Genomic DNA, 26,738 nt, shown 5'->3' with positions numbered 1-26,738 from the left:
GGGTTTTTCATGCTCAACAGTTTCCCGTCTGTATCAAGAATGGTCACCACCCGGGGCCTCCCGGGTGGCGCAGTGTTCTAGGGCACTGCATCGCAGTGCTAACTGCGCCACCAGAGTCTCTGGGTTCGCGCCCAGGCTCTGTCGCAGCCGGCCGCGACCGGGAGGTCCGTGGGGCGACGCACAATTGGGCTAGCGTCGTCCGGGTTAGGGTGGGTTTGGCCGGTAGGGATATCCTTGTCTCATCGCGCTCCAGCGACTCCTGTGGCGGGCCGGGCGCAGTGCGTGCTAACCAAGGGGGGCCAGGTGCACGGTGTTTCCTCCGACACATTGGTGCGGCTGGCTTCCGGGTTGGAGGCGCGCTGTGTTAAAGAAGCAGTGCGGCTTGGTTGGGTTGTGCTTCGGAGGACGCATGGCTTTCGACCTTCGTCTCTCCCGAGCCCGTACGGGAGTTGTAGCGATGAGACAAGATAGTAATTACTAGCGATTGGATACCACGAAAATTGGGGAGAAAAGGGGATAAAATTTAAAAATAAAAAAAAATAAAAAGAATGGTCACCACCCAAAGGACATCCAGCCAACTTGACACAACTGTGGGAAGCATTGGAGTCAACATGGGCCAGCATCCCTGTGGAATTCTTTCAACACCTTGTAGAGTCCATGCCCCAACAAATTGAGGCTGTTCTGAGGGCAAAAGGGGGTGCAACTCAATATTAGGAAGGTGTATATATAATCGAATCTATTACTTCTGTGTATCCAGGCGCCACATTGTCCCAACTGTCAGACAGTGGTCAGACTCTGAGTGAGGACAGTGGGGTGGACATTGCTGAGGCAGGAGGGCTGAGTAAAGACAGCAGTCCTCGGCCCAGTAAGAACCAGCCCACACAGCAGTCCCAAGTGGCCCAGGGACCTGCAGCACTGGCATCCAAACAGGTGAGGGCCACCAAGGGCTCATATCACAACATAAATAACATGTTGGTGTCTCAAATGAAACCCTTTTCCATATATAGTGCACTGCGCTTGACCAGGGCTCATAGTGCACTACTTTTTACCAGAGCCCTAGCTAGGGAATAGGGTGCCATTTGGGATGCACTCCATAACATAAAAAAATCTCTGAGTTTCACAACACTATGTTTAGCCTTTTCACAAATTCATGGTTTGTCACACGTTTTATTACAGTACACTCAGTGCCTGTCCATCCGTTAACCGTAGTGTTTGTCTTGTTTCTGTCTTTTTGTCCTTATTCAATGTCCTCATTCTTCTTGTGTTCCCTGCAGCAGCCTGGCTCTCCAGTGCCCACCCCTACCCTGGTACATGTGGTAAAGAATGCCAATACTCTGGGTATCGCTATAGAGGGAGGGGCAAACACACGCCAGCCGCTGCCACGCATCGTCACCATACAGGTGAGAAAGAGAGACCTCTGCGTCCCAAATGGCTCTCTATTCCCAAAATAGTGCACTACTTTTGACCAGGGTTTATGGGGCTCCGGGTAAAAGCAGATGATTCTGCGTCACCTTATCATACTCCGGCATTTAGGATAACTCTGAACATGAATGTAGCATGATGAGGACTACACAGGGCTTTTGTACTGTGATGTCTGTAAATAGTAAGAACTACTTTGTCCTTATGTGAATGTAGACCCCCCCATGTTGCGCCTGAAGGTGTGCCATACTTATATATTTTTTATTGCATAAACAGCAAGCATAAAAAATGACAGAATTACCATTTTCACTTTCATCCTAAATGTGACTTTCCCCCGAGCATCTGTTTATGTGCGCAATAGCAGCCTATATTTGCATTGATCAGAATCTCAAATCAGGTAAAGGATGCTCTCCTGGGGATTTGTAACTTTGTTGAAGAAAGTTTTCTACCACCTGTTTAGTCTCAGGAGTCTTGGATTGGATGATCAATTCAGGTCACCAGGGCCCATATTCATTAGGAACAAAACGGAAGCAAACCCAAAAATGGAGGGTCGACCTGAACTTGTCCAATAAGGAACACGTGTTTTCATGTTTAGTTTTCAGGTGTGAGTAGACAGACATAGTCATTGTGAGTGGACCTGCATGTGTATTTAAATATTATTGTCAAGAACAGTCTTGATGTAAGGATTGACACTGGAGACGAGAAGCAGGTACAGGGAGTGAACATTTAATAACCAATGGACAGGAACAGAATACAGACAGCGTCTGGACAGGGGAAACGGAAACAACAATAATGCTGGCACAGGGATGAAACAGAGGAAACAGACATATCATAGGAAGGCAATCAAAACGGGAAGGAGTCCAAGTGAGTCCAATGAGCGCTGATGCGCGTGATGATGGTGACAGGTGTGCGTAATGAAAGGCAGCCTGGCGCCCCCGAGTGCCAGAGAGGGAGAGCGGGAGCAGGCGTGACAGAAACAGGTGTATGTGTGACGGTGCAGAGATTTCCATATCAATGACTCCTCATGAACAGCCCCCATAAATATCAGTAGTCCAATAGAGTCCTGTTGGACCGACTCCCACTCATTTATAGGTTCATCTAACACAACACTCGCTGCCTCGCCCATTATCAACATAGCAGGGATATCACACCGCCTCATTATTCCAACTATTTCCCCCCACCATTTAATGATACTGTCTATGATTCAGTAACAGTCCATAGTTGTTTTCCAAATGGCAACCTTAGTGCTTATAGTCCCTACACTCTAAAACGATTCTTCGGCTGTCCCCAGAGGAGAACCCTTTGAAGAACCCATTTTGGTCTCTTTCCACAGAGGGTTCTACATGGAACCCAAAAGTCTTTCACATGGAACCAAAAAGGGCTATACTTGGAACGAAAGCGGGTTCTCCTATGGGGACAGCCACAGAACCCTTTTGGAACCCTTTTTTCTAAGAGTGTATGGGCCTTGGTCAAAAGTAATGCACTACATAGGGAATAGGGTTCTATTTGACACGCATACATTAGGTTGGCTCTGAATGGTCATACAGAGAATTATAAGTGACATGGTTGAAGAGGTTATTTCAGGATATGACAGTCAACACTAATGGAATTGTATTGTTTTACTGACTTAATGATATAGAGCCTTAACACATCTGGGGATATGGTGCGATAAGAACATTATAAACAATAGGTTGTCACAGCCAATTTCAAGGCTCTGCAGCAGCTATTGCATAACGCTAGAGTGCCACTGCTTTCCAAAGAGTAAACATTGTTGGTTAGTTGGAATGCCTTCCCCCTCTGTCGTAATGAGGGTAGATTGCAGGGGGCTTAAACTTAAGTGGGGACTGCTGCTGTCCAATATAATTGTTGTTAGGGTGTTATTACATCCCACACTTATATTTTTCTTCCTGGCGCTGATTCTGCTGATAGAGGAAAATTATTTTGAAGAAGGGTCTACTTGCAATAACTGTGATGGGTGGGGGGTTTCTACCAAAAAATGAACTGACTGTAAGTCGTTCTGGATAAGAGCGTCTGCTGAATGACTACATTGTAGGAAACAGTGAAGGAACAGCGAGAGCAGTAAGGCAAGCATGCTTCTTGTTTTTATTTATTCATCGATAGCTAGGGGCACACTCCAACACTCAGACCTGATTTACAAACAAAGCATTTGTGTTTAGTGAATCCGCCAGAACAGAGGCAGTAGTGATCCAGGATCAGAAAGGTCTTTGTTTCTGGCCATTTTGAGCCTGTACTCAAACCCACAATTGCTGTTGCTCAAGATACACGGCTAGTCTAAGGAAGGTCCGTTTTATTGCTTCTTTAATCAGGACAACCGTTTTCAGCTGTGCTAACATAATTGCAAAAGGATTTTATAATGATCAATTAGCCTTTTAAAATAATAAACTTGGATTAGCTAACACAATGTGCCATTGGAACACAGGAGTGATGATTGCTGATAATGGGCCTCTGTACGCCTATGTAGATATTCCATAAAAAATAAGCCATTTCCAGCTACAATAGGCATTTACAACATTACAATGTCTACACTGTATTTCTGATCAATTTGATGTTATTTTAATTGACAAAAAATGTGCTTTTGTTTAAAAAACAAGGACATTTCTAAGTGACTCCAAACTTTTGAACGGTAGTGTATATATATATTAGGGGTGAAACGGTAAGTGTATTCGTATTGAACCGTTCAGTACAGGGTCCACGGTTCGGTACGCACTGCGAACTGAACAATACATTAATCATATATTATAACTAGGGAAAAAAGTATAAATTAACATGGGCAAAATATCCACATAATAATAAAGTTGTTTATAGTTGTCCGCAGCTCCGCTCATTAGTTATTTCACTCCAGCGAGAACAGAGCTGAGAACATCGTAGCAGCAATTAGCTTATACCACCTTCCTGGTCTTTGCTAGTGCTGCGAGAGATTGGATTCACTGACATTGCTTTTTGAGATGCTAGATTAATAACGTGAGCAAAGCATCCTATCTGTGGCCCCAATCCAGCTAGTGCAACTGCATTTACAAAATTTCTAGCGTTGTCAGTGGTCACAGAAATCGTTACATTATCCCTCTCCAATTACGTCCCTTAGCTCTTCCCCCAAGTTTACACTGCTGTGACTACTCTCGTGTTTGAAGGACATGGCTTTTTATCTCCCACTCTGCGGTAATGCAATGAGCCATTACAGTAAGGTAGCTCGTCCAACTGTCTGTTGTTTGAGCAACAGACCGCGTTTCTGACTACTCGCTTTCAAGTTGTTCTTTTGTATAAAGCAGGTATTAATGTCTGGGCAAAATGTGTACGAGAAAGAATAGTGAAGCGCGGCTTAACCACTTTAAACATGTTTCTGAACCCCGCATTCTCTACCACAGAGAAAGGTCTCATATCTGCCACTATGGATTTTGCTATCGCTGCGTTGATTTATTTAGCCCTACCGGAGTCAGCCGCATATTGTTGCCTGAAGGCTGTGGGGAGACGTGGTTTCATTTTTTCACCTAGTCCCACTGATTGGCACTTAAGGGTTTTCGGCGCAAATGAGTAGTCATGTTACGCGTATTGCCACTCGAATAGGCTATCGGCAATGAACAGCGCCTACATGTTGTAGAAGTTTTATCCACCATTCGTTGGCAATCCCCGTCATAGTTTACAGGGAAACAGAAATGTTCCCAGACGGCAGACCTAAATGATACTGGCGCGTCTTCTAGTTCTGGCTCGCCAATGCTTGCCATGTTGCTCCTTTGCATTTAGCTAACGGCTAATTCCTTCATAAGCTTTTCACAAAAGCACAACTGCTGCACATGCTGGAGTTCCCATACCACAAACGAATCCAAGATGTCCCTACTAGATGGAACTCAAGCCATAACATGGTTGAGAGATACCTTGTTCAGAAAGTTGCGGTGTATTCTACACTGACTGATCAAGCTGTGAGGAAGAATGTCAAAGATATTGTGACTGTCTGAAAATGACATAAGACTAGCAGAGGAAGTTATCAAAGTGTGCAAACCTCTCAAAACAGTCTGAGAGCATTCCATCAGTTTCCATGGTCCAGCCTATGAAAACAATGATCCTGAAATCAATGGTGGCATCTGATGAAGATGAACCCGCAGCAAGGGATGTCAAGACTGCTATCAGAGTTAACCTGGAGCCTAGATATGCTGACCCTGGTGTCAAAGACTTCTTACACAAGAGCACCGCTTTGGACCCCCGGTTCAAGTCCCTGCTGCACCTGGATGCTGCTGCTCGTCTGAGAGTTTACAATGAACTCACAGCAGAGATTGTGACCAATATACAACAGGTATTGTATTTATTTTGTTAATGTGACATTTATTTTATTAATTAGTGATTTAACAATTAATTATAAAGTTATAATTGTAATTGTCCTAATAGTGTCTGATGTATATTTCTAACAACAAATCGTATTTTTAAAGCCACTTCAGAGACAGTAATATTCATCTAATTGTAATTCTGCAGGGTCAAGCCATAGATACCACAGGAGCCAACCCCTTTACAGAGATAGCAGACAACAGGGGTTCTCCTCCAGAAAAGAAGTCTGCCATGGCTGAGCTTTTTGGAGAGTTGTTCACGACCCAGGAGCAGGGAACCAAGTCAAAGGTCAAGGTCATAGAGGAGGAGGTGACCTCGTACAGGGAAGTGGACTGTATTCCCCTGGATGCTGATCCACCTACATGGTGGAAGACCAAAGAGTTAATATACCCTCATGTTGCCATGTTAGCAAGGCGCTACCTGGCTGTGCCTGGGACCTCTGTCCCTAGCGAAAGGATATTCTCCACAGCGCATTCTCCACAGCAAGCCGATCTGTGCTCACTGCAGATAATTTCGATAAATTAATCTTCTTAAAGAAAAACTTGAAAATCTGATTATTATATATATATATTTTTAAGTAACCAGTCTCAAGTGGTCCTATTTTGTTTAAGGCACTGCTATGTGACTTAATTTTGATATATGCTGTTGGACTATGCACTCTGGTTGAAGTTCTGTTTTAAATTACTATTTTATTTCATGTTATAAGGCAGGCACTGCTGTTTTTTTGTTGTCCCTTTGATTCCATATGCTCCTGGGAATTCAAGCTAACCATGTTTACTATTATAATAAATGGAAAATCTAAATAAAAATTACATATTTCTCAGGCATTTATTTTGTCAATGTATCGAAACCGTACCGAACCGTGACACCACTGTATCGTATCATACCGAATCGTGAGTTTTGTGAACCGTTTCACCCATTTATCAAAATAAAGGTTTTAATGAAAATATGTAAATCATTATTTTAATATTATTTGAATATGTTGGTAACCCGTTGTATAAAAGTGATAATGCCCTTGAAGCCGGTGTTTGGAGGATATATTGGCACAGTTTGCCGGCCTTCAACTTCAACTCGGGCCTAACAACACCTGTGCCAATATCCAGTATCCTCCAAACACCGGCTTCTCGGGCGGTATCACTTAAATATCTGCATTTTGATATAGACAATTCTCAGACCAATTCTTGCTCGTCAACGCCAACTCATTGCCTAACATGCTGACCAGACCGCTCGTGCGCGTGTGTCCGTGTGCCCCATCGCGCACATGTTGATTTTGTCCACTCACACCAGACACGATCAGGACACGCAGGTTGAAATATCAAAACAAACTGAACCAAGTATATTAATTTTGGGACAGGTCAAAAAGCATTAAACATTTATGGCAATTTAGCTAGCTTGCTTGCTGTTGCTAGCTAATTTGTCCTGGGATATAAACATTGGGTTGTTATTTTACCTGAAATGCACAAGGTCCTCTACTCTGACAATTCATCCACAGATAAAAGGGTAAAAGTCTGTTTATAATAATCTCTCCTCCTAAAGGCTTCTTCTTCTTCTTTGGCCTTTATATAGAGGTTGGCAACCAACTTTAAGGTGCATTACCACCACCAACTGAACTGGAGTGTGGACCTCAGTTCATCTTTCAATCACCCACATGGATATATGCTCCTAAAAACCAATGAGGAGATGGCACGTGGGTATATGCTCCTAAAAACCAATGAGGAGATGGGAGAGGCGGGACTTGCAGCACATCAAGCATCACAAATAGAACCAAGTTCTATTTTAGCGCCTGGCTACGCAGACACTCGTTGACTCGTGCAAGCAGTGTGGGTGCAATGATTGAATAACATGTATGTGTACATTTATTTTGCAACGATTGCGCATACGACGCGAGCGGTGTGGTCAGCATGTAAAGCTTGCTTGTATATTTTAGTTATCTTCATGGAGTCAGATAAAAAGCATTATAGGCTAATTGCTTAGTCTTATTATGAGTCGCATGTGAGGTGTATATATAATATGCATATATCAAATATTACCCCACTACATCTTTGCTAGCTGCTTTCCTCCCGTTCACCTTGAGAATAAGTATTTTGACCTGTCAATACTGTAGGTATCAGTAGTGATGTTTGCCAAAATGCTGTCTTCAACCTCCGAGCTTGGGAGGTTGCATGTGGCACCCTTCCACACAGAAGAGAAGTATAGACTCAGGGTTTCACACTCTTGTGTCTTTGTGTCATCTCTCTCGCTCTGGTCTTCTGCATCTCCCATCAGCTTTTTAATGGACCAGTTTCTGCTGTCCTTAGTCCTGAGATGAGAGACTTTATCCTCCTAGTGCAGTATATTTTCTTAGCATGTTGAATGAGATAGGGAAAGGGGATACCTAGTCATTTGCACAACGGAATGCATTCAACTGAAACACGTCTGAATCAGAGAGGTGTGGGGGGGCTGCCTTAATCGACATCCACGTCATTGGCGCCCGGGGAGCAGTTGTTGTGGGAGTTAACTGCCTTGTTCAAGGGCAGAACGGCAAACCTTTCGGTTACTGGCCCAATGCTCTTAACCACCTGCTGCCCCAGGTATGCCACTTTGGAGCCCAGTCTCTGGTACTCACTGTTGTCCTTTGATTGGAAAGCTCTCGGCCTATCGACATTGAGCTCCTTTATTTGAGGAGTCATCCATAGCTTATCAGATGTTGTGATGTTGCTCCTTCTGATGGTCAATGCCTGCTTGAGGATGGGAGTAATTCACAGTGATTCACTGTTGTTCGTTTTTCACTGTGTATTTATTCCTTGGGTCATTATATACATTTTTTATTAAATGTTTTGTCTTTAATTCTGCATTGTTGGAAAAGGACCCGTACGTATGAATTTCACTGTGAGTCTACACCTGATGTTTACAAGCATGTGACAAATAAAATGGTATTTGATTTGATTAGCCTGATTTCTTTACCCTGATGTCTTTGTCCTTATTTGGCCTGACCGATAGAAGGCCACCCTGCACAAAGTGCCAAATCATTCCTCCCCTCAATCTCTTCTGACAATTAATCAGAAGAGCCTCTACCTTTGTATTTTGTCTCTAACCTTTCCTTGAAACCGCCAACCATGTTCTCCTCTTCTCTCTTCGCTTCATATCTTCTCGTTCTCTCTTTAGCGCTTTATTTCTGCCACAAGGATGATGCTTCATTATCTCTCTCTCTCCCTGTATCTCTCTCTGTCTCTCTGAATTCAATTAATTATCCATTTAAGGGCTTTATTGGCATGGGAACATATGTTTACATTGCCAAAGCAAGTGAAATAGATAATAAACAAAAGTTAAACAAACAATAAAAAATGAACAGTAAACATGACACTCACAAATGTTCCAAAAGAATAAAGACATTTCAAATGTCATATTATGTGCAAATAGTTTAAGTACAAAAGGGAAAATAAATTAACATAAATATAGGTTGTCTTTACAATGGTGTTTGTTCTTCACTGGTTGCCCTTTTCTTGTGGCAACAGGTCACAAATCTTGCTGGTGTGATGGCACACTGTGGTATCTCACTCTCTCTCTCTCACACTCTCCCCTCTGTATCTCTCTCTCTCACTTTCTCACTCTCCCCCACATCTCTCTCTCTTATAGAAGGGGGGCTCGGCACATGGTTGTGGGCAGCTGAAGGTGGGTCAGGTGATTCTGGAAGTGAACGGTGTCTCCCTGAGGGGCCGTGAGCACCAGGACGCTGCTTGCATCATCGCTGAGGCCTTCAACTCCAAAGAGAGGGACCACATTGACTTCCTGGTCACAGAGTTCAACGCAGCTCTCCTGCAGGGCCTTTTGCAGGGTCGTATTCATTAGCCACCATACAGAAGAAAACGGACTGAAATAGGCAGGGACTACCTGAACTTGTGAAATAAATATGAAGTGCTTGTTCCCATTTTCCTGCAGGGGCTTTAGCAGGACTTTGCACTTTAAAGAGGTGAAACGGATGGAGAAGGAGAGAACAGGAGGGAGAGGTCTGAGTGTTAATATAAAAAATCTACCTTAGTCTCGTCTAAACCCGTTCTCCCTTCCCACTTTTTTGTCTGTAGATCGCAACCAGGCTTGCCATGTAGAGTTGTATTGCCAAAATGCATGACATTCTGCATTAAGAACTCCCCAATATAACCTAATAGAACCTAAGAAGAACCCACCAATGGAACCTAATAGTATTGAACTGAAATCTTGAAAATCACCGTTTATAACAACAATATCAATGCTGTGATGTCATTAGTTATGTCATTCCATTGAGCTGCTTTTCAGTCTCCCTGCTCTCCCCTCTCTAATAGGTCTGCCATTCGTAGCAGCTCTCCCCTGGAAGTGGTTATACCAAGATGGTGCTTTGAAAATGGGCAGAAATTGTATCTAATCTTAGTCGAACTATACCTTTATGCTATCTCTGAAATACTTTTTTTTGTATAAGTTCTGTAATGTTTATGAACACCCTATATATTGTGTATCGTATATATTGTATATAACACTGAAACACCTTTTAGGTAGAGGATTTGAGCTATTTATAACACTAGGTCGTCTGTATGTAAGAGGATCACATTTCTTTATGGATTTTATTAATTTACTTGATTCATTTTTTATTTATAAGGGCAGTTCGTTTTCTATACTTTGTGTTCATGGTATACAGTATTGGTTAATTGGCTGTGTGGTGAATTTTGTGATTACATTAAGAATCCTTTTTCATACACTTCCATATGCATATATACATATATATATACAGCTCAGATGAAGTACCTTTGCTAATTTTCAGTATTGTCTCTGCTTTTATCTACTATATATATATACAGTAGATAAAAGCAGAGACAATACTGAAAATTAGCAAAGGTACTTCATCTGAGCTGTAGAGCTGAATCAGAGACGGTAATGAAGAGTCAGAGAGTGATCCTGGGAGAGGTAAATTAGTCCAGGAGCTGCTAATGCATCGTTATACAGATAAATAACTTGTCAATTATAGGTAACTGACTCACTATTAGCAGAGCTGGGGGTGGAGGGGATGCAGCAGCAGCCATAATGCACATTGTGTGTATGGGAGAGAATATACTGTACACTACATCGCCAAAAGTCAACTTCTTCCACACCAATCTCGGCGAACGATTTCACTATCGACCTCTGTGCACGGGGCATTGTCATGCTGAAACAGGAAAGGGCCTTCCCCAAACTGTCACACATTTGGAAGCACAGAATCGTCTAGAATGTATGCTGTAGCATTAAGATTTCCCTTCACTGGAACTAAGGGTCCTAGCCCAAACCATGAAAAACAGCCCCAGACCATTATTCCTACTTTACAGTTGGCACTATAGCGTTCAGGTAGCGTTCTCCTGGCACCCACCAAACTCAGATTTGTCCGCCGGACTGCCAGATAGTAAAGCGTGATTCATCACTCAAGAGAACGTGTTTCCACTGCTGCAGAGTCCTATGGCGGTGCGCATTCCGATCTTAGGCTTGTGTGTGGCTGCTCGACATTTCCACTTCACAACAACAACACTTACAGTTGACCGGGGCAGCTCTAGCAGGGCAAAAATTTGACAAACTGACTTGTTGGAAAGGTGGCATCCTATGATGGTGCCACGTTGAAAGTCACGGAGCTCTTCAGTACGGGCCATTCTACTGCCAATGTTTGTCTATGGAGATTGCATGAATGTGTGCTCAATTTTATACATTTGTCAGTAATGGGTGTGGCTGAAATAGCCGAATCCACAAATTTAATGGGGTGTCCACCTACTTTTGGCCATGTAGTGTATCAGCGGCAGTGTATGCTAGTGTAGTGAGATACTAGTGGATATCCTGTCACCATAACGGGGAGGTTGGCACCAGTTACTTCCCGAATGGGCCCTGGTCAAAAGTAGTGCACTATATTGGGAATAGGGTGCCATTTGGGACACAACACATTGCTTGCTGTTGATAGATGTCTTGAACTGGATGAACTGTTGTAAGAGTAAGAGACTATAAAATGACTAATGATACATCTTTCAATAAGAGTATAACAGATTATCATAGACTAAAGGTTTGTAGGTCTTTTTTAATATTATACAAATTACATGTTTTTGTGACTGCAAACAGTCCAAACATGATACATATATATTGTCCACATATATGCATTCGGAAAGTATTCAGACCCCTTGACTTTTTCCACATTTTTATACATTACAGCCTTATTCTAAAATGGATTAAATTGGTTTTTTCCCCTCATCAATCTACACACAATACCCCATAAACTGTTTTTTAGACATTTTTGCAAATTTATACAAAATAAAATACTGAAATATCACATTTACATAAGTATTCAGACCCTTTACTCAGTACTTTATTGAAACACCTTTGGCAGCGATTACAGCCTTGAGTGTTCTTTGATATGACGCTACGAGCTTGGCACGCCTGTATTTGGGGAGTTTCTCCCACTCTTCTCTGCAGATCCTCTCAATCTCTGTCAGGTTGGAAGCTGAGCGTCGCTGCACAGCTATTTTCAGGTCTCCAGAGATGTTCGATCGGGTTCAAGTCTTGGCTCTGGCTGGGCCACTCAAGAACATTCAGAGACTTGTCCTGAAGCCACTCCTACGTTGCCTTGGCTGTGTGCTTAGGGTTGTTGTCCTTTTGGAATGTCAACCTTCGCCCAAGTCTGAGGTCCTGCGTGCTCTGGAGTAGGTTTTCATCAAGGATCTCTCTGTACTTTGCTCCGTTCATCTTTGCCTCATTCCTGACTAGTCTCCCAGTCCCTGCTGCTGAAAAACATCCGGGCTGTCATGAGCCTTTTACTGAGGAGTGGCGTCCTTCTGGCCACTACCATAAAGGCCTGATTAGTGGAGTGCTGCAGAGATGGTTGTCCTTCTGGAAGGCTCTCCCATCTCCACAGAGGAACACTGGAGCTCTATCAAAGTGACCATCGGGTTCTTGGTCACCTCCCTGACCAAGGCCCTTCTCCCCCGATTGCTCAATTTGACCGGGTGGCCAGCTCTAGGAAGAATCCTGGTACCCTTCCCCAGATCTGTGCATTAACACAATCCTGTCTCGGAGCTCTACGGACAATTCCTTCGACCTCATGGCTTGGTCTTTGCTCTGACGAGCACTGTCAACTGTGGGACCTTATATAGACAGGTTTGTGCCTTTCCAAATCATGCCCAATCAATTGAATTTACCACAGGTGGACTCCAATCAAGTTGTAGAAACATCTCAAGGATGATCAATGGAAACCGGATGCACCTGAGCTCAATTTCGAGTCTCATAGCAAAGGGTCTGAATATTTATGTATATAAGGTTTTTCTGTTTTGTTTTTTAATAAATGTCCAAAAATTCATAAAAAGCTGTTTTTGCTTTGTCATTATGGGGTATATTGTGTGTAGATTGATGAGGATTTTTTAAAACATTTTTATCCATTTTAGAATAAGGCTGTAACGTAACAACATGTGGAAAAAGTCAAGGGGTCTGAATACTTTCCGAATGCACTGTATATGCTGTAAATAGATGTATAGATATATATAGAGTGACAGATTACATTACTGTTTGAAGGATCACACAACTACAAACAATATGATTGTATTATTCCTGTGTCTGCTGTCACATTCTACAGTATCTCTCATTCGACTAGTTGCTCAGAGTGTATTTGCTCAGGTTCCAGTTGGTTATTGATTGATTGACCACATACAATGCATTACCTATAGCAGGTGAGGGTGATATAATGCTACATCACCTTTTGGCACTTTGCACCAAAATAATTCCAAGATTTACAAATACTCACAGTAACAGTATGTGAACATCAGTTGACAATACAGTCAGATGAAAATGTAAATCTAAAGTAGACTATTTACAAGTCTGCTGCATCTTGCCCCGGTTTACACAGGCTGCCCAATTCTGATCTTTTTTGACTAATTGGTTCTTCCTCCAATCAGATCATCACTTTTGCCAATAATTGGGCAAAAGATCAGAATTGGGCTGCCTGTGTAAACGCAGCCATGATGCAGCAGACTTGTAAATAGTCTACTTTAGGTTTACAATGGGTTTTTCATCTTACTATATTGTCAACTAAATGTCCCTGCACATTGACTCGGTACCGGTACTCCTTGTATATAGCCTCATTATTGATATTTTATTGTGTTACTATTTCCTTTCTTTATTTTGCTAACTTTTCTTACTTTTTAACTTTGCATTGTTGGGAAAGGGCTCGTAAGTAAGCATTTCATGGTAAAGTCTACACCTGTTGTATTCGGTGCATGTGACAAATACAATCATATTTCAACTGATGTCACATACTGTTACCGTGAGTATTTGCAATTATTTTGCATTGTTTTGGTGCAAAGATAAAAGTGATGTAACATTACAACACCCTCACCTGCTATAGGTAATACATTGTCAGTTAATTTGCCTTTTTTTTGTTCTGTGCCAGCCTTCTGTTACCCAAGAGTAGGCTGTATTGTAAAAAAAGAAATCATGCTGGACAATGATTTAGTAGCCTGAGTGCCAGTCTGTTTGTGCTATCATGCCAGCTCCCTGTCACTCATTGTCATGGCAATGTTTGGCTTGACAATGACAGCAATGGAGTTGGCTACAGATGGAAAGTAGCTGTAAGCGAAATCTGGTGCAACACATCAATCCTCAGTGGTTTGAGACTTATGTTTATGTTGTGCATTGTCCCTGCAAATAAACGTAATACAAATTTGACAAAAAAAAGCACAAACAGGTCTAGGACCAGGCTAATGTTTCAGCACTATAGCTGTAGCAGCATATCATAGTAACATAGTGCATCTTACTACTACAGAGCTGACACAATATTAGAGGTGTACAATCATAACCAAATGCTTACTGCACTAAAACCTTAGGACTCTATTCAATCAGATCCGACATCTGTATAGAGGTTGTTTTGGCGGTGTCGGAGGTGGAGCTGCATTAGAGCTGTGAAATCCACAAGCGGCTTTTGGCATTATACCTAAAGCGGACATTGCCATTGGCTGCATGGAGCCGCATTAAGAGAAATCCCATGCAGCCTTCTTTAAAAGTTTGAACACTGGAATGTAAGATGTAGTCTACACCTCGATTAGGATGACAGAAATCCTCACCATTTCGTTGAATGATTTTCAGTTTGAGCGTCATTATTTCTATATAGCCTACACTTTCTCATTCTGAACTTCTAATACCAGTAGGACGGAGGTGGCTTTTTGAAAATGATCACAAGTAGCTGCTCACCGATTTGACACCTCCAACACCGGCAAAGTATCAGCAATGCGGGTGTTGGCTATCACCGGTTAATGCTTGATCTGATTGAATCTAGGCCGTAGACATATTCCTGAAGTCTATAGAGTGCATAACAATGCCACACTGAAGTGAATTGAATAAAGATTTACCAACTCATGTCTTAGATCTTTTTTTGCCTGGTTTGGTTGTATAGCTATAACATTTCAAAATATTTTTCATTTCATTTATCATTTATCAATTAAGAATAGACTATCACCCAGAGGAGGCTGGTGGAAGGAGCTATAGGAGGACCGGTTCGTTGTAAAGACTGGAATGGAATAAATGGAACCGTATTAAACATACGTTTGATTCCGTTCCATTTATTCAATTCCAGCCATTACAATGAGCCCTTCCTCCTATAGCTCATTCCACCAGCCTCCTCTGCTGTCACCATAAATTGGTGGCTGACATAGTGTTCAGTTGGCTCAGCAGCCACTGCCTACAAACATATGGCCTTGAACTTCCTTCGCAGTGCTCAACAGAGAGACTCGTATTATAGAGCTATTAAATAGGATAGCACATATGACTCGATGTACTGCATTTTTCTCTATTATGTCAGGTAGGAGTTCTATTTTGGCTATACATTCATTACGTAAGGAGATAATCAGTGACAAATTAAAATATACCTGCAAGTTGAAGCTGCATCACTGCTGGGTATCCTTCTGTCGAACAAAACAGATTTATTTATATATATATATATATATATATATATATATATATATATATATATATATATATATGATATATATACACACATATATATATATATATACATACATACATACACACACATGTACATATCCTTTTAAAATGTATTTTCCTTTATTATTTCTCACAATTCTACCGCCCCTCCCCTAATTGGAATAAACTAATAAACAATAACACTTAGGCTTCTACTTCCAGCTTGTACATAATATATACATTTCACAGACACAATCTATTTTATAATCGTTCTGTTTTGTTTTTATTTTTGTCCTGGCCTTCCTATATTTCTGATTCCATCCAGTTTGATTTCTATTTGCCACATATTATTAACTGTGCTATTTCACAAAAGTTCTGAACCTATATACATTTTACAGACACAGTATATTTTACATTTGTATTCTTATTAGTCCCACCCACAAAACATAGTATTAATTTAGTCCTACCATTCAAAGAAATGTTTCATTTATTGAAGTAACCCCCACAATATTCAAAAGCTTTAGAAGTTTGTTGGAATTATGGGGTATTGTGTGTAGATTGATGAGAATCATTTTTTTTTTTTAAATCGATTTTAGAATAAGGCTGTTAACGTAACAAAATTTGGAAAAAGTGAAGGCGTCTGAATAATTTCCGAATGCACTCTATGTATTTCAATAGTCATGTAGTAATGTAACAGTACAAGACCAACTTTTATTTGAAGCCTTTATTGGAGCTTTAGTACATGATATTTTCAGAAAGAGTACGGTTTGTGATAAATCACTTCCAAGCATCGAATTCTGATAAGTTATACTGGTATTACGGGAACTAATATCTCTTAATAAATAATAGATCACTCTGATAGAAAGCTAACAAATCACTATACAACAACAACAGCTGCAATGACAACAAATTGTTGCGTCATGACGGTGTCAACACTGGAAAGTGGAACGGAAATGACCGTAACTACTACAGGGAGAGGAAAGGACAAATCAAGTCAATATAGTGACATAATGTTAATGAACAGAGACAGACAACTAAACTAATAGAGGAAGAACTTTCCAATGTTTGATCACTGTCCAACTACTGTATTGTTTACTACCGCTAAATGACCACCAGTACAGAGTGGCTTCACATTGTCATGTCCAAAGTTCGGTGAATCACCATCAAAACATTGATACAGCATGGCATATATTCTACTAACTACTGATTGCGTGAGACGGACGATGTTTCTCATTTTAAAATGGTGGTGAAGTTTCCAAATTCTAAAATAGTTTTTCAAAATACTGAAAGTAAAAATCGGTCTTTTTGCTCAATGTTCCGGAAATGTTTACAAGCACTGAGACGAAAGATATAATGACACTAAAAAACAGACAGTCTTAGAAACACAGGAATCTTGCAAATATTTTTGAGGGGGGAACGTTATACATAGATCCCATCCCACTATCTTCACAGTTGGTGCCTTTATACTCCTATCTGAAATATGATGAGCACTCTACACCAAACACCAGCCTAAATAATTCTTCAATTTCCAACTACACTAATCTAATCTCCTCTATGACTGGCTTCCTTTTCAAGGAAGTGAAACAACAGCATCCTGAGATGGCAGTTTACATCTACTGCTCATAGTATCAACAGTTATCCAGCGTACACTCAATCTCTACTCTTCCATCCAATCATTAAGGGTGTATGTACAGTAGTTAAAACATTATGTGGTTCTCTGGTTGAGGGATCTTATGTAATTCTATTGAAACATGATATCTGAATACATGACATGGATATGCTAGAAATAGATGCTGCCATTTGTTTTCTTCAGTCTTATGTATAGAGTAGAAGGGCTTGTTATGTCTTGGGTCCTGACTATTCATGTATGCCAGTTGGGAGAGTTTGTAGGTTAGGTGAGGGGACAACTGCAGCCAGGGAGCTCTTCGCTGTTCAGCTCAAACATCTTGTTGCTTATCCATGTCTTTGAGGGCTTGAAGAAGGCGTGTAGGGGTGAAGATATTGGTTGATCCTGCAGCAGAGAGAGAGAGAGAACTACACATATCTTCTCAGTTTGAACTAGGCTCGTCTGTTAATTAGAGTACAGTACAGTTCCAAATTGGAATGACATTGAGAGAAATACACAGACAGCAGAAATCACATATGCAGACATGGGTTCAGCTTTTATATGCTTCTCTAAAACATGTCATTTTCAGCCAAACGACAAAAAATACAGGGGCAAAAAAGCTTCATTTTAAAAAACCTGTGCAAGAAATATTACATTGCTAAATACAATTCCGACATAGTGCCTTGTTGATTGTTAATAAATTACAAATGGGAGCTATTGACAACTGTCTGCATACAGCACACCACAAGGACAAATCTCCAAAGGACAGACACAGAGAGCACAGACAAGATAAACAGAATAGACGACAGCACCACTAACCAAGTACACACATACAGACAAAGAATAGAGGTGAGAACAAACAATCCACTGAACCGTGAGGAACAAAGGGATAGATCACAAACAGTAGAATCAAAATGTGCTTTCCTATGGGCCCTAGTCAAAAGTAGTGCAATGTAAGGGTGCCATTTGGGATGCACAACAGGGGACAGAGTCTTTGGCACGGTTTCCCGAAAGCATCTTAAGGCTAGTTAAGGCTAAGTTCATCGTTAGAACCTTCGTAGGAGCACCGTTAAATCTCCGAGCTGTTTTCCCAAAACCATCGTTAGTAAAGTTGCACTTGAAAAACGCTCGTTATTTTCCGACTGCCTCAAAACAGCTAAGTGCGCCGTTTGATGCCTTTTTTGCCCTTCCGTGTCACTTTATACACAGAAGATCTCTCCACTAAACATAGAATCAAGCTGTTTATCTGTCTCTCTGGGACCCCCATAACTTCGAATCGAAGTTGACTACAAATACTAAGCTGGCAATGTCTGTGAAGGATAACAGAAAACCGAGATGACTGCTTCAAAAAAATAATACAGTAGGCTACATAGGCCTCTGCATATACAGTATATATATATATATATTTCATGATGTGTAACAATATGTGCGCATTGATGTGCCAAATTTGTGATTTAATGCATTATTAGGCTCCAGGGTAGGCATTAGAATAAGCCGCCTCAATATTTGCAGCCAAAAGGTGATAATATCTCTCTAGGACCTGATCCGTCGGCAGTATTGTGGAATAATTATAATGTTTAGGTAAGATTTCAATGGAGAAAGATGATCCGAGAGCAGCTGGGCCTTTCTTTCGAACCTATATCAGTATTGACACACGCTCCAACGACACACTTAGCCAACGTTCGTTCTGCGTAGTGTTTTGGGAAATGCATGTTACGTCTTCGGTTGTTGTAGGAACGATGCATCTTTCAAACACTTGAAAGCCTAAGTTCCATTGCTATCGGGAACCCGGGCCCAGGGCCAGAGGAGGGGAAGTGGGGTGAGGCTGAGGGAGATCAGAAAAGGTGGCTTCACATCACAACAACTATCTTTACTTCTCAGTGTGTGTTCTCATTCTGCAGGGGCAGGCTCTGGTTCCTCGGGGGCAGCGTTGGGGTCCAGGAAGTCAGGGTGCTGCAGCTCCTTTAGGTATTTGGTGGGAGTGAGTGTGTGGGTGGAACCTAAGGAGGGACAAAGGCTTTCACATTGCACCCTAATCTCATTCTCTGTTTTTGTGTAAAATCTCCATTGTCTTACGACAGATGACATTATTCTAACGTGTGGAGGTGGAGATGGAGTTGTCACACTTTATCTGATGCAAAATGGTAAGGTCCCCTAAAAAGATAAATATTAGCGGCAACAACAAAAAAAGAATGTAAAAGCAGTTAACATGTGTGAAAGAACATTCTCCAGATAACATGAATTAAGCTTATTTTCTTGTCCTAAATGGCACCCTAAGCAGCTAAGTCATTTAACTTGACCTAGGCTTGGCTTTTGATAGATAACTAATCTACAGATCAATGTAATTCAGTACCTTCGTAGAGTTACTGTGTCCTGTCCCTGCCACTGTTGGTATCCATTCCCTGCAGTCACAACACACTATCTGATGCATTCTCAGAAACACCATCTGATCTAAGCCCACTAACACACTAAGCTGATTCCACCCAGTAGCAGCAGCAGAGTCAGACACAGTGGAACAGCAATATAGGATATCAACTGTATATCCTAATGATTTCCACAGTTCCTAAGTATTCAGGAGGCTGAAAAGACTTGGCATGGGCCCTCAGATCCTCAAAAAGATCTACAGCTGCACCATTGAGAGCATCTTGACTGGCTGCATCACCGCTTGATACGGCAACTGCAAGGCACCAGACCGCAAAACACTATAGAGGGTGGTGAGTATGGCCCAGTACATCACTGGGGCCGAGCTCCCTGCCATCCAGGTCCTCTAAACCAGGCGGTGTCAGAGGAAGGACCAAAAAATTATCAATCACAGACTACAGCCACCCAAGCCATAGACTGTTCTCTCTGCTATCGCACGGCAAGCGGTACCAGTGCAAGTCTGGAACCAACAGGACCCTGAACAGCTTCTACCCCTAAGCCATAAGACTGCTAAACAAGACAGCTAAATAGCTAATCACATGGCTACCCGGACTCCCTGCTTTGACCCTCTCTTGCACCGACTCACACACTGGACACTGGACCCACACACTCACACATACTTACACTGACACCCCAGCACACACACACATATGCACACTGACACCACACACACTCACAGTACACGCTGCTGCAACTGTCCATTATCGATCCTGTTGCCTAGTCACTGTACCCCTACCTACAGTTGAAGTCGGAAGTTTACATACATCTTAGCCAAATACATTTAAACTCAGTTGTTCACAATTCCTGACATTTAATCCTAGTAAAAATTCCCTGTCTTAGGTCAGTTAGGATCACCACTTAATTTTAAGAATGTGAAATGTCAGAATAATAGTAGAGAGAAGGATTTATTTCAGCTATATATATATATAATATATATTATATACACACACACACAGTTGAAGTTGGAAGTTTACATGCACTTAGGTTGGAGTCATGAAAACTTGTTTTTCAACCACTCCACAAATTTCTTGTTAACAAACTATAGTTTTGGCAAGTCGGTTAGGACATCTACTTTGTGCATGACACAAGTAATTTTTCCATCAATTGTTTACAGACAGATTATTTCACTTATAATTCACTGTATCACAATTCCAGTGGGTCAGAAGTTTACATACACTAAGTTGACTGTGCCTTTAATAGATTGGAAAATTCCAGAAAATGATGTCATGGCTTTAGAAGCTTCTAAAAGTCTAATTGACATAATTTGAGTCAATTGGAGGTGTACCTGTGGATGTATTTCAAGGCCTACCTTCAAACTCAGTGCCTCTTTGCTTGACATCATGGGAAAATCCAAAGAAATCAGCCAAGACCTCAGAAAAAAAATTATAGACCTCCACAAGTCTGGTTCATCCTTGGGAGCAATTTCCAAACACCTGAAAGGACCACGTTCATCTGTACAAACAATAGTACGCAAGTATAAACACCATGGGACCACGCAGCCGTCATACCACTCAGGAAGGAGACGCGTTCTGTCTCCTAGAGATAAACGTACTTTGGTGCGAAAAGTGCAAATCAATTCCAGAACAACAGCAAAGGACCTTGTGAAGATGATGGAGGAAACAGGTACAAAAGTATCTATATCCACAGTAAAACGAGTCTTATATCGACATAACCTGAAAGGCCGCTCCGCAAGAAAGAAGCCACTGCTCCAAAACCGCCATAAAAAAGACTACGGTTAGCAACTGCACATGGGGACAAAGATCGTACTTTCTGGAGAAATGTCCTCTGGTCTGATGAAACAAAAATAGAACTTTATGGCCATAATGACCATAGTTATGTTTGGAGGAAAAAGGGGAGGCTTGCAAGCATGAGAACACCATCCCAACTGTGAAGCACGGCGGTGGCAGCATCATGTTGTGGGGGTGCTTTGCTGCAGGAGGGACTGGTACACTTCACAAAATAGAAGGCATCATGAGGCAGGAAAATTATGTGGATATATTGAAGCAACATCTCAAGACATCAGTCAGGAAGTTAAAGCTTGGTCTCAAATGGGTCTTCCAAATGGACAATGCATACTTCCAAAGTTGTGGCAAAATGGCTTAAGGTCAACAAAGTCAAGGTATTGGAGTGGCCATCACAAAGCCCTGACCTCGATCCCATAGAAAATTTGTGGGCAGAACTGAAAAAGTGTGTGCGAGCAAGGAGGTCTACAAACCTGACTCAGTTACACCAGCTCTGTCAGGAGGAATGGGCCAAAATGCACCCAAGTTATTGTGGGAAGCTTGTGGAAGGCTACCTGAAATGTTTGACCCAAGTTAAAAAATTTAAAGGCAATGCTGCCAAATACTAATTGAGTGTATGTAAACTTCTGACCCACTGGGAATGTGATGAAAGAAATAAAAGCTGGAATAAAATCACTGTCTACTATTACTCTGACATTTCACATTCTTAAAATAAAGTGGTGATCCTAACTGAACTAAGACAGGGAATTTTTACTAGGATTTAATGTCAGGAATTGTGAAAAACTGAGTTTAAATGTAGTTGGCTAAGGTGTATGTAAACTTCCGACTTCAAATGTATATAGCTACCTCAATTGCATCGTACCTCTGCAGATTGACTTGGTACTGTATTCCCTGTATATAGCCATGTTAGTTTTACTCGTTATCGTTATTTACTGTATATTACAAATATATACATTTATCTTTAACTCTGCTTTGTTGGAAAAAGACCCGTAAGTAAGCATTTCACTGTTAGTCTGCACCTGTTGTTTACAAAGCATGTGACAAATACAGTTGTATATTTTATTTGATGACCAGGAATACATCCAACTAGTGCAACCAGCCCATGGATATCGCCTAGGCCTATGTATTTATTCACAGTTTATATTCCCATGTTCGATAAAGAAAAACAGAACACAAAACAGTAAAACATGTAACTCTACATATGCTGCCAACTCACCAATGATGGCTTCCCATTTTCCATTGGCTTGTGTGACCTCGTAGACACAGCGCATCTCGCTGAAGGTCATGCCTCCGATGATGAAGATGATGACTCGGGGACCTGTCTTCATCTCTGTGGGGCCCTTGTTCTTATGCCAGTTACCGTACCGGGCACTGCAATGAGAGGGGAAGATATTCAAGTAACTTTATTTGGATAGTCCATTTATGATGAGACATACTGTTGAGATGCTACTGAAAGGCTAAAGAAAAGCTGATGAGATGTTGATAATAGTCTACTGACAGTTTGTTGAACATCTGTGGATGGACCAAAGTTCCTCTGTCCATTGTCTGTGTTCTTTTGCCCATCTTAATCTTTTCTTTTTATTGGCCAGTCTGAGATATGGCTTTTTCTTTGCAACTCTACAGAGAAGGCCAGCATCCTGGAGTCGCCTCTTCACTGTTGACGTTGAGACTGGTGTTTTGCGGGTACTATTTAATGAAGCTGCCAGTTGAGGACTTGTGAGGCGTCTGTTTCTCAAACTAGACACTCTAATGTACTTTTCCTCTTGCTCAGTTGTTCAGCGGGGCCTCCCACTCCTCTTTCTATTCTGGTTAGAGGCAGTTTGCGCCGTTCTGTGAAGGGAGTAGTACACAGCGTTGTACGAGATCTTCAGTTTCTTGGCAATTTCTCGCATGGAATAGCCTTCATTTCTCAGAACAAGAATAGACTGACGAGTTTCAGAAGAAAGTTATTTGTTTCTGGCCATTTTGAGCCTGTACTCGAACCCACAAATGCTGCTGCTAGTCTAAAGAAGGCCAGTTTTATTGCTTCTTTAATCAGAACAACAGTTTTCAGCTGTGCCCAATAATTTTATAATTTTTTATAATGATCAATTAGCCTTTTAAAATGATTAACTTCGATTAGCTAACACAACGTGCCATTGGAACACAGGAGTGATGGTTGTTGATAATGGGCCTATGTAGATATTCAATAAAACATCAGCCGTTTCCAGCTACAATAGTCATTTACAACATTAACAATGTCTATACTGTATTTCTGATCAATTTGATGTTATTTTAATGGAAAAAGTATGCTTTTCTTTCAAAAACAAGGACATTTCTAAGTGACCCCAAACTTTTGAACGGTAGTGTATATTTATATATATAGTGCTATCGGAAAGTATTCAGACCCCTTGACTTTTTCCAGATTTTGTTACGTTACAGCCTTATTCTAAAATGTATTAAATCGTTTTTTTCCCCCTTAATCAATCTACACATAATACCACATAATGACAAAGCAAAAATGGGTTTTTAGAAAAGTTTGCAAATGTATTAAAAATAAAAAAAACTTAAATATGACATTTACATCAATATTCAGACCCTTTACTTTGGCAGCGATTACAGCCTCGGGACTTCTATGCAATGATGTGATGGTCCGACCGCATTCTGTCCCCTATAAACACTTTTTAAACTTTTGGTGCCACAGAGAATGACATAAGAAAGTAGTCAAGATGACTAGCTTGATTGAGCCTCCGCCATGTACACTGCTCAAAAAAATAAAGGGAACACTAAAATAACACATCCTAGATCTGAATGAATGAAATATTCTTATTAAATACTTTTTTCTTTACATAGTTGAATGTGCTGACAACAAAATCACACAAAAATGATCAATGGAAATCAAATGTATCAACCCATGGAGGTCTGGATTTGGAGTCACACTCAAAATTAAAGTGGAAAACCACACTACAGGCTGATCCAACTTTGATGTAATGTCCTTAAAACAAGTCAAAATGAGGCTCAGTAGCGTGTGTGGCCTCCACGTGCCTGTATGACCTCCCTACAACGCCTGGGCATGCTCCTGATGAGGTGGCGGATGGTCTCCTGAGGGATCTCCTCCCAGACCTGGACTAAAGCATCCGCCAACTCCTGGACAGTCTGTGGTGCAACGTGGCGTTGGTGGATGGAGCGAGACATGATGTCCCAGATGTGCTCAATTGGATTCAGGTCTGGGGAACGGGCGGGCCAGTCCATAGCATCAATGCCTTCCTCTTGCAGGAACTGCTGACACACTCCAGCCACATGAGGTCTAGCATTGTCTTGCATTAGGAGGAACCCAGGGCCAACCGCACCAGCATATGGTCTCACAAGGGGTCTGAGGATCTCATCTCGGTACCTAATGGCAGTCAGGCTACCTCTGGCGAGCACATGGAGGGCTGTGCGGCCCCCCAAAGAAATGCCACCCCACACCATGACTGACCCACCGCCAAACCGGTCATGCTGGAGGATGTTGCAGGCAGCAGAACGTTCTCCACGGCGTCTCCAGACTCTGTGTCACGCCTGTCACATGTGCTCAGTGTGAACCTGCTTTCATCTGTGAAGAGCACAGGGCGCCAGTGGCGAATTTGCCAATCTTGGTGTTCTCTGGCAAATGCCAAACGTCCTGCACGGTGTTGGGCTGTAAGCACAACCCCCACCTGTGGACGTCGGGCCCTCATACCACCCTCATGGAGTCTGTTTCTGACTGTTTGAGCAGACACATGCACATTTGTGGCCTGCTGGAGGTCATTTTGCAGGGCTCTGGCAGTGCTCCTCCTTGCACAAAGGCGGAGGTAGCGGTCCTGCTGCTGGGTTGTTGCCCTCCTACGGCCTCCTCCACGTCTCCTGATGTACTGGCCTGTCGCCTGGTAGCGCCTCCATGCTCTGGACACTACGCTGACAGACACAGCAAACCTTCTTGCCGCAGCTCGCATTGATGTGCCATCCTGGATGAGCTGCACTACCTGAGCCACTTGTGTGGGTTGTAGACTCCGTCTCATGCTACCACTAGAGTGAAAGCACCGCCAGCATTCAAAAGTGACCAAAACATCAGCCAGGAAGCATAGGAACTGAGAAGTGGTCTGTGGTCACCACCTGCAGAATCACTCCTTTATTGGGGGTGTCTTGCTAATTGCCTATAATTTCCACCTTTTGTCTATTCCATTTGCACAACAGCATGTGAAATTTATTGTCAATCAGTGTTGCTTCCTAAGTGGACAGTTTGATTTCACAGAAGTGTGATTGACTTGGAGTTACATTGTGTTGTTTAAGTGTTCCCTTTATTTTTTTGAGCAGTGTATATTTCACTAGGTCAGGATATTTAAGCCTCCATATATTCCAATATATCCATGACATTCATGATTACCGTAAGGGCATAAAGATGATAGTTTTTTGTGTGATTTCCTTTACGGTCCATAGAGGTATTTAAAACCGTATTATAATATCCCCCCATCATAATAGAGTCTTGTATTGCTTGTAGGGTTAATCATTTATTATATATATATTTTCAAAGAAGCGTGGATCATCATTATTTGGATGGTATTCAGTGCCTTTGGAAAGTATTCAGACCCCTTGACTTTTCCTTATTTTGTTACATTACAGCCTTATTCTAAAATAGATTCAATAAAAAAAATCCTCCGCAATCTACACACAATACCCAATAATGACAAAGCAAAAACAGGTTTTCAGAAATTTAGGCAAATTTATTTAAAAAAATTCAAAAACACCTTATTTACATAAGTATTCAGATCCTTTGCTATGAGACTCGAAATTGAACTACGGTCCATCCGGTTTCCATTGATCATTCTTGAGCTGTTTCTACAACTTGATTGGAGTCCACCTGTGGTAAATTCAATTGATTGGGCATAATTTGGAAACTTACAAATTGGAAAGTTCATACATATTCATCCTGGTCCCCCCGTGGGAATTGAACCCTGGTCCCCCCGTGGGAATTGAACCCACAACCCTGGCGTTGCAAGCGCCATGCTCTACCAACTGAGCCACACGGGACCATTATCCGTGTCGTCGTTCAGCCACAAATCGATGAAACACAAGATATTACAGTTTTTAATGTCCCGTTGGTAGGATTATCTTGATCTAGGTCATCGATTTTATTTTCCAATGATTGCACATCGACCAATAGAATGGATGGCAGTGGGAGTTTACTCGCTTGCCTACGAATTCTCAGAAGGCAGCCTGACCTCTTTTTCTCTGACTTTTCTTCACGCAAATCACGGGGATTTGGGCTTGTTCCCGGGAAAGCAGTATATCCTTCA

The 26,738-nt window shown here is 41.7% G+C and overlaps 2 protein-coding genes across 3 annotated transcripts in view; one reads left to right on the top strand and one right to left on the bottom strand.

Moving 5' to 3' along the window:
* Nucleotides 1-9,582, top strand: part of LOC120051554 (whirlin-like) — a 96,747-nt gene extending 87,165 nt beyond the window's left edge. The window contains exons 11-13 of the mRNA XM_038998498.1: nucleotides 758-930; nucleotides 1,275-1,400; nucleotides 9,370-9,582. Of these exons, the coding sequence (XP_038854426.1) occupies nucleotides 758-930; nucleotides 1,275-1,400; nucleotides 9,370-9,582 (512 nt within the window). The remainder of the gene's footprint in view (nucleotides 1-757; nucleotides 931-1,274; nucleotides 1,401-9,369) is intronic.
* Nucleotides 9,583-16,437: 6,855 nt separating this feature from the next.
* The window catches only part of LOC120055203 (syntaxin-binding protein 1-like), a 32,585-nt gene continuing 22,284 nt past the window's right edge, over nucleotides 16,438-26,738 (bottom strand). For both annotated transcript variants that reach the window (XM_039003127.1, XM_039003135.1), the window contains exons 18-19: nucleotides 22,664-22,818; nucleotides 16,438-17,689 (exon numbers count right to left, since the gene is read on the bottom strand). In XM_039003127.1, the coding sequence (XP_038859055.1) occupies nucleotides 17,616-17,689; nucleotides 22,664-22,818 (229 nt within the window). In that variant the 3' untranslated portion in view covers nucleotides 16,438-17,615. The remainder of the gene's footprint in view (nucleotides 17,690-22,663; nucleotides 22,819-26,738) is intronic.

This window comes from Salvelinus namaycush, chromosome 1, assembly GCF_016432855.1.
Source record: "Salvelinus namaycush isolate Seneca chromosome 1, SaNama_1.0, whole genome shotgun sequence".
Classification (NCBI taxonomy): domain Eukaryota; kingdom Metazoa; phylum Chordata; class Actinopteri; order Salmoniformes; family Salmonidae; genus Salvelinus; species Salvelinus namaycush.
This window is presented reverse-complemented; position numbering and strand designations above follow the sequence as displayed.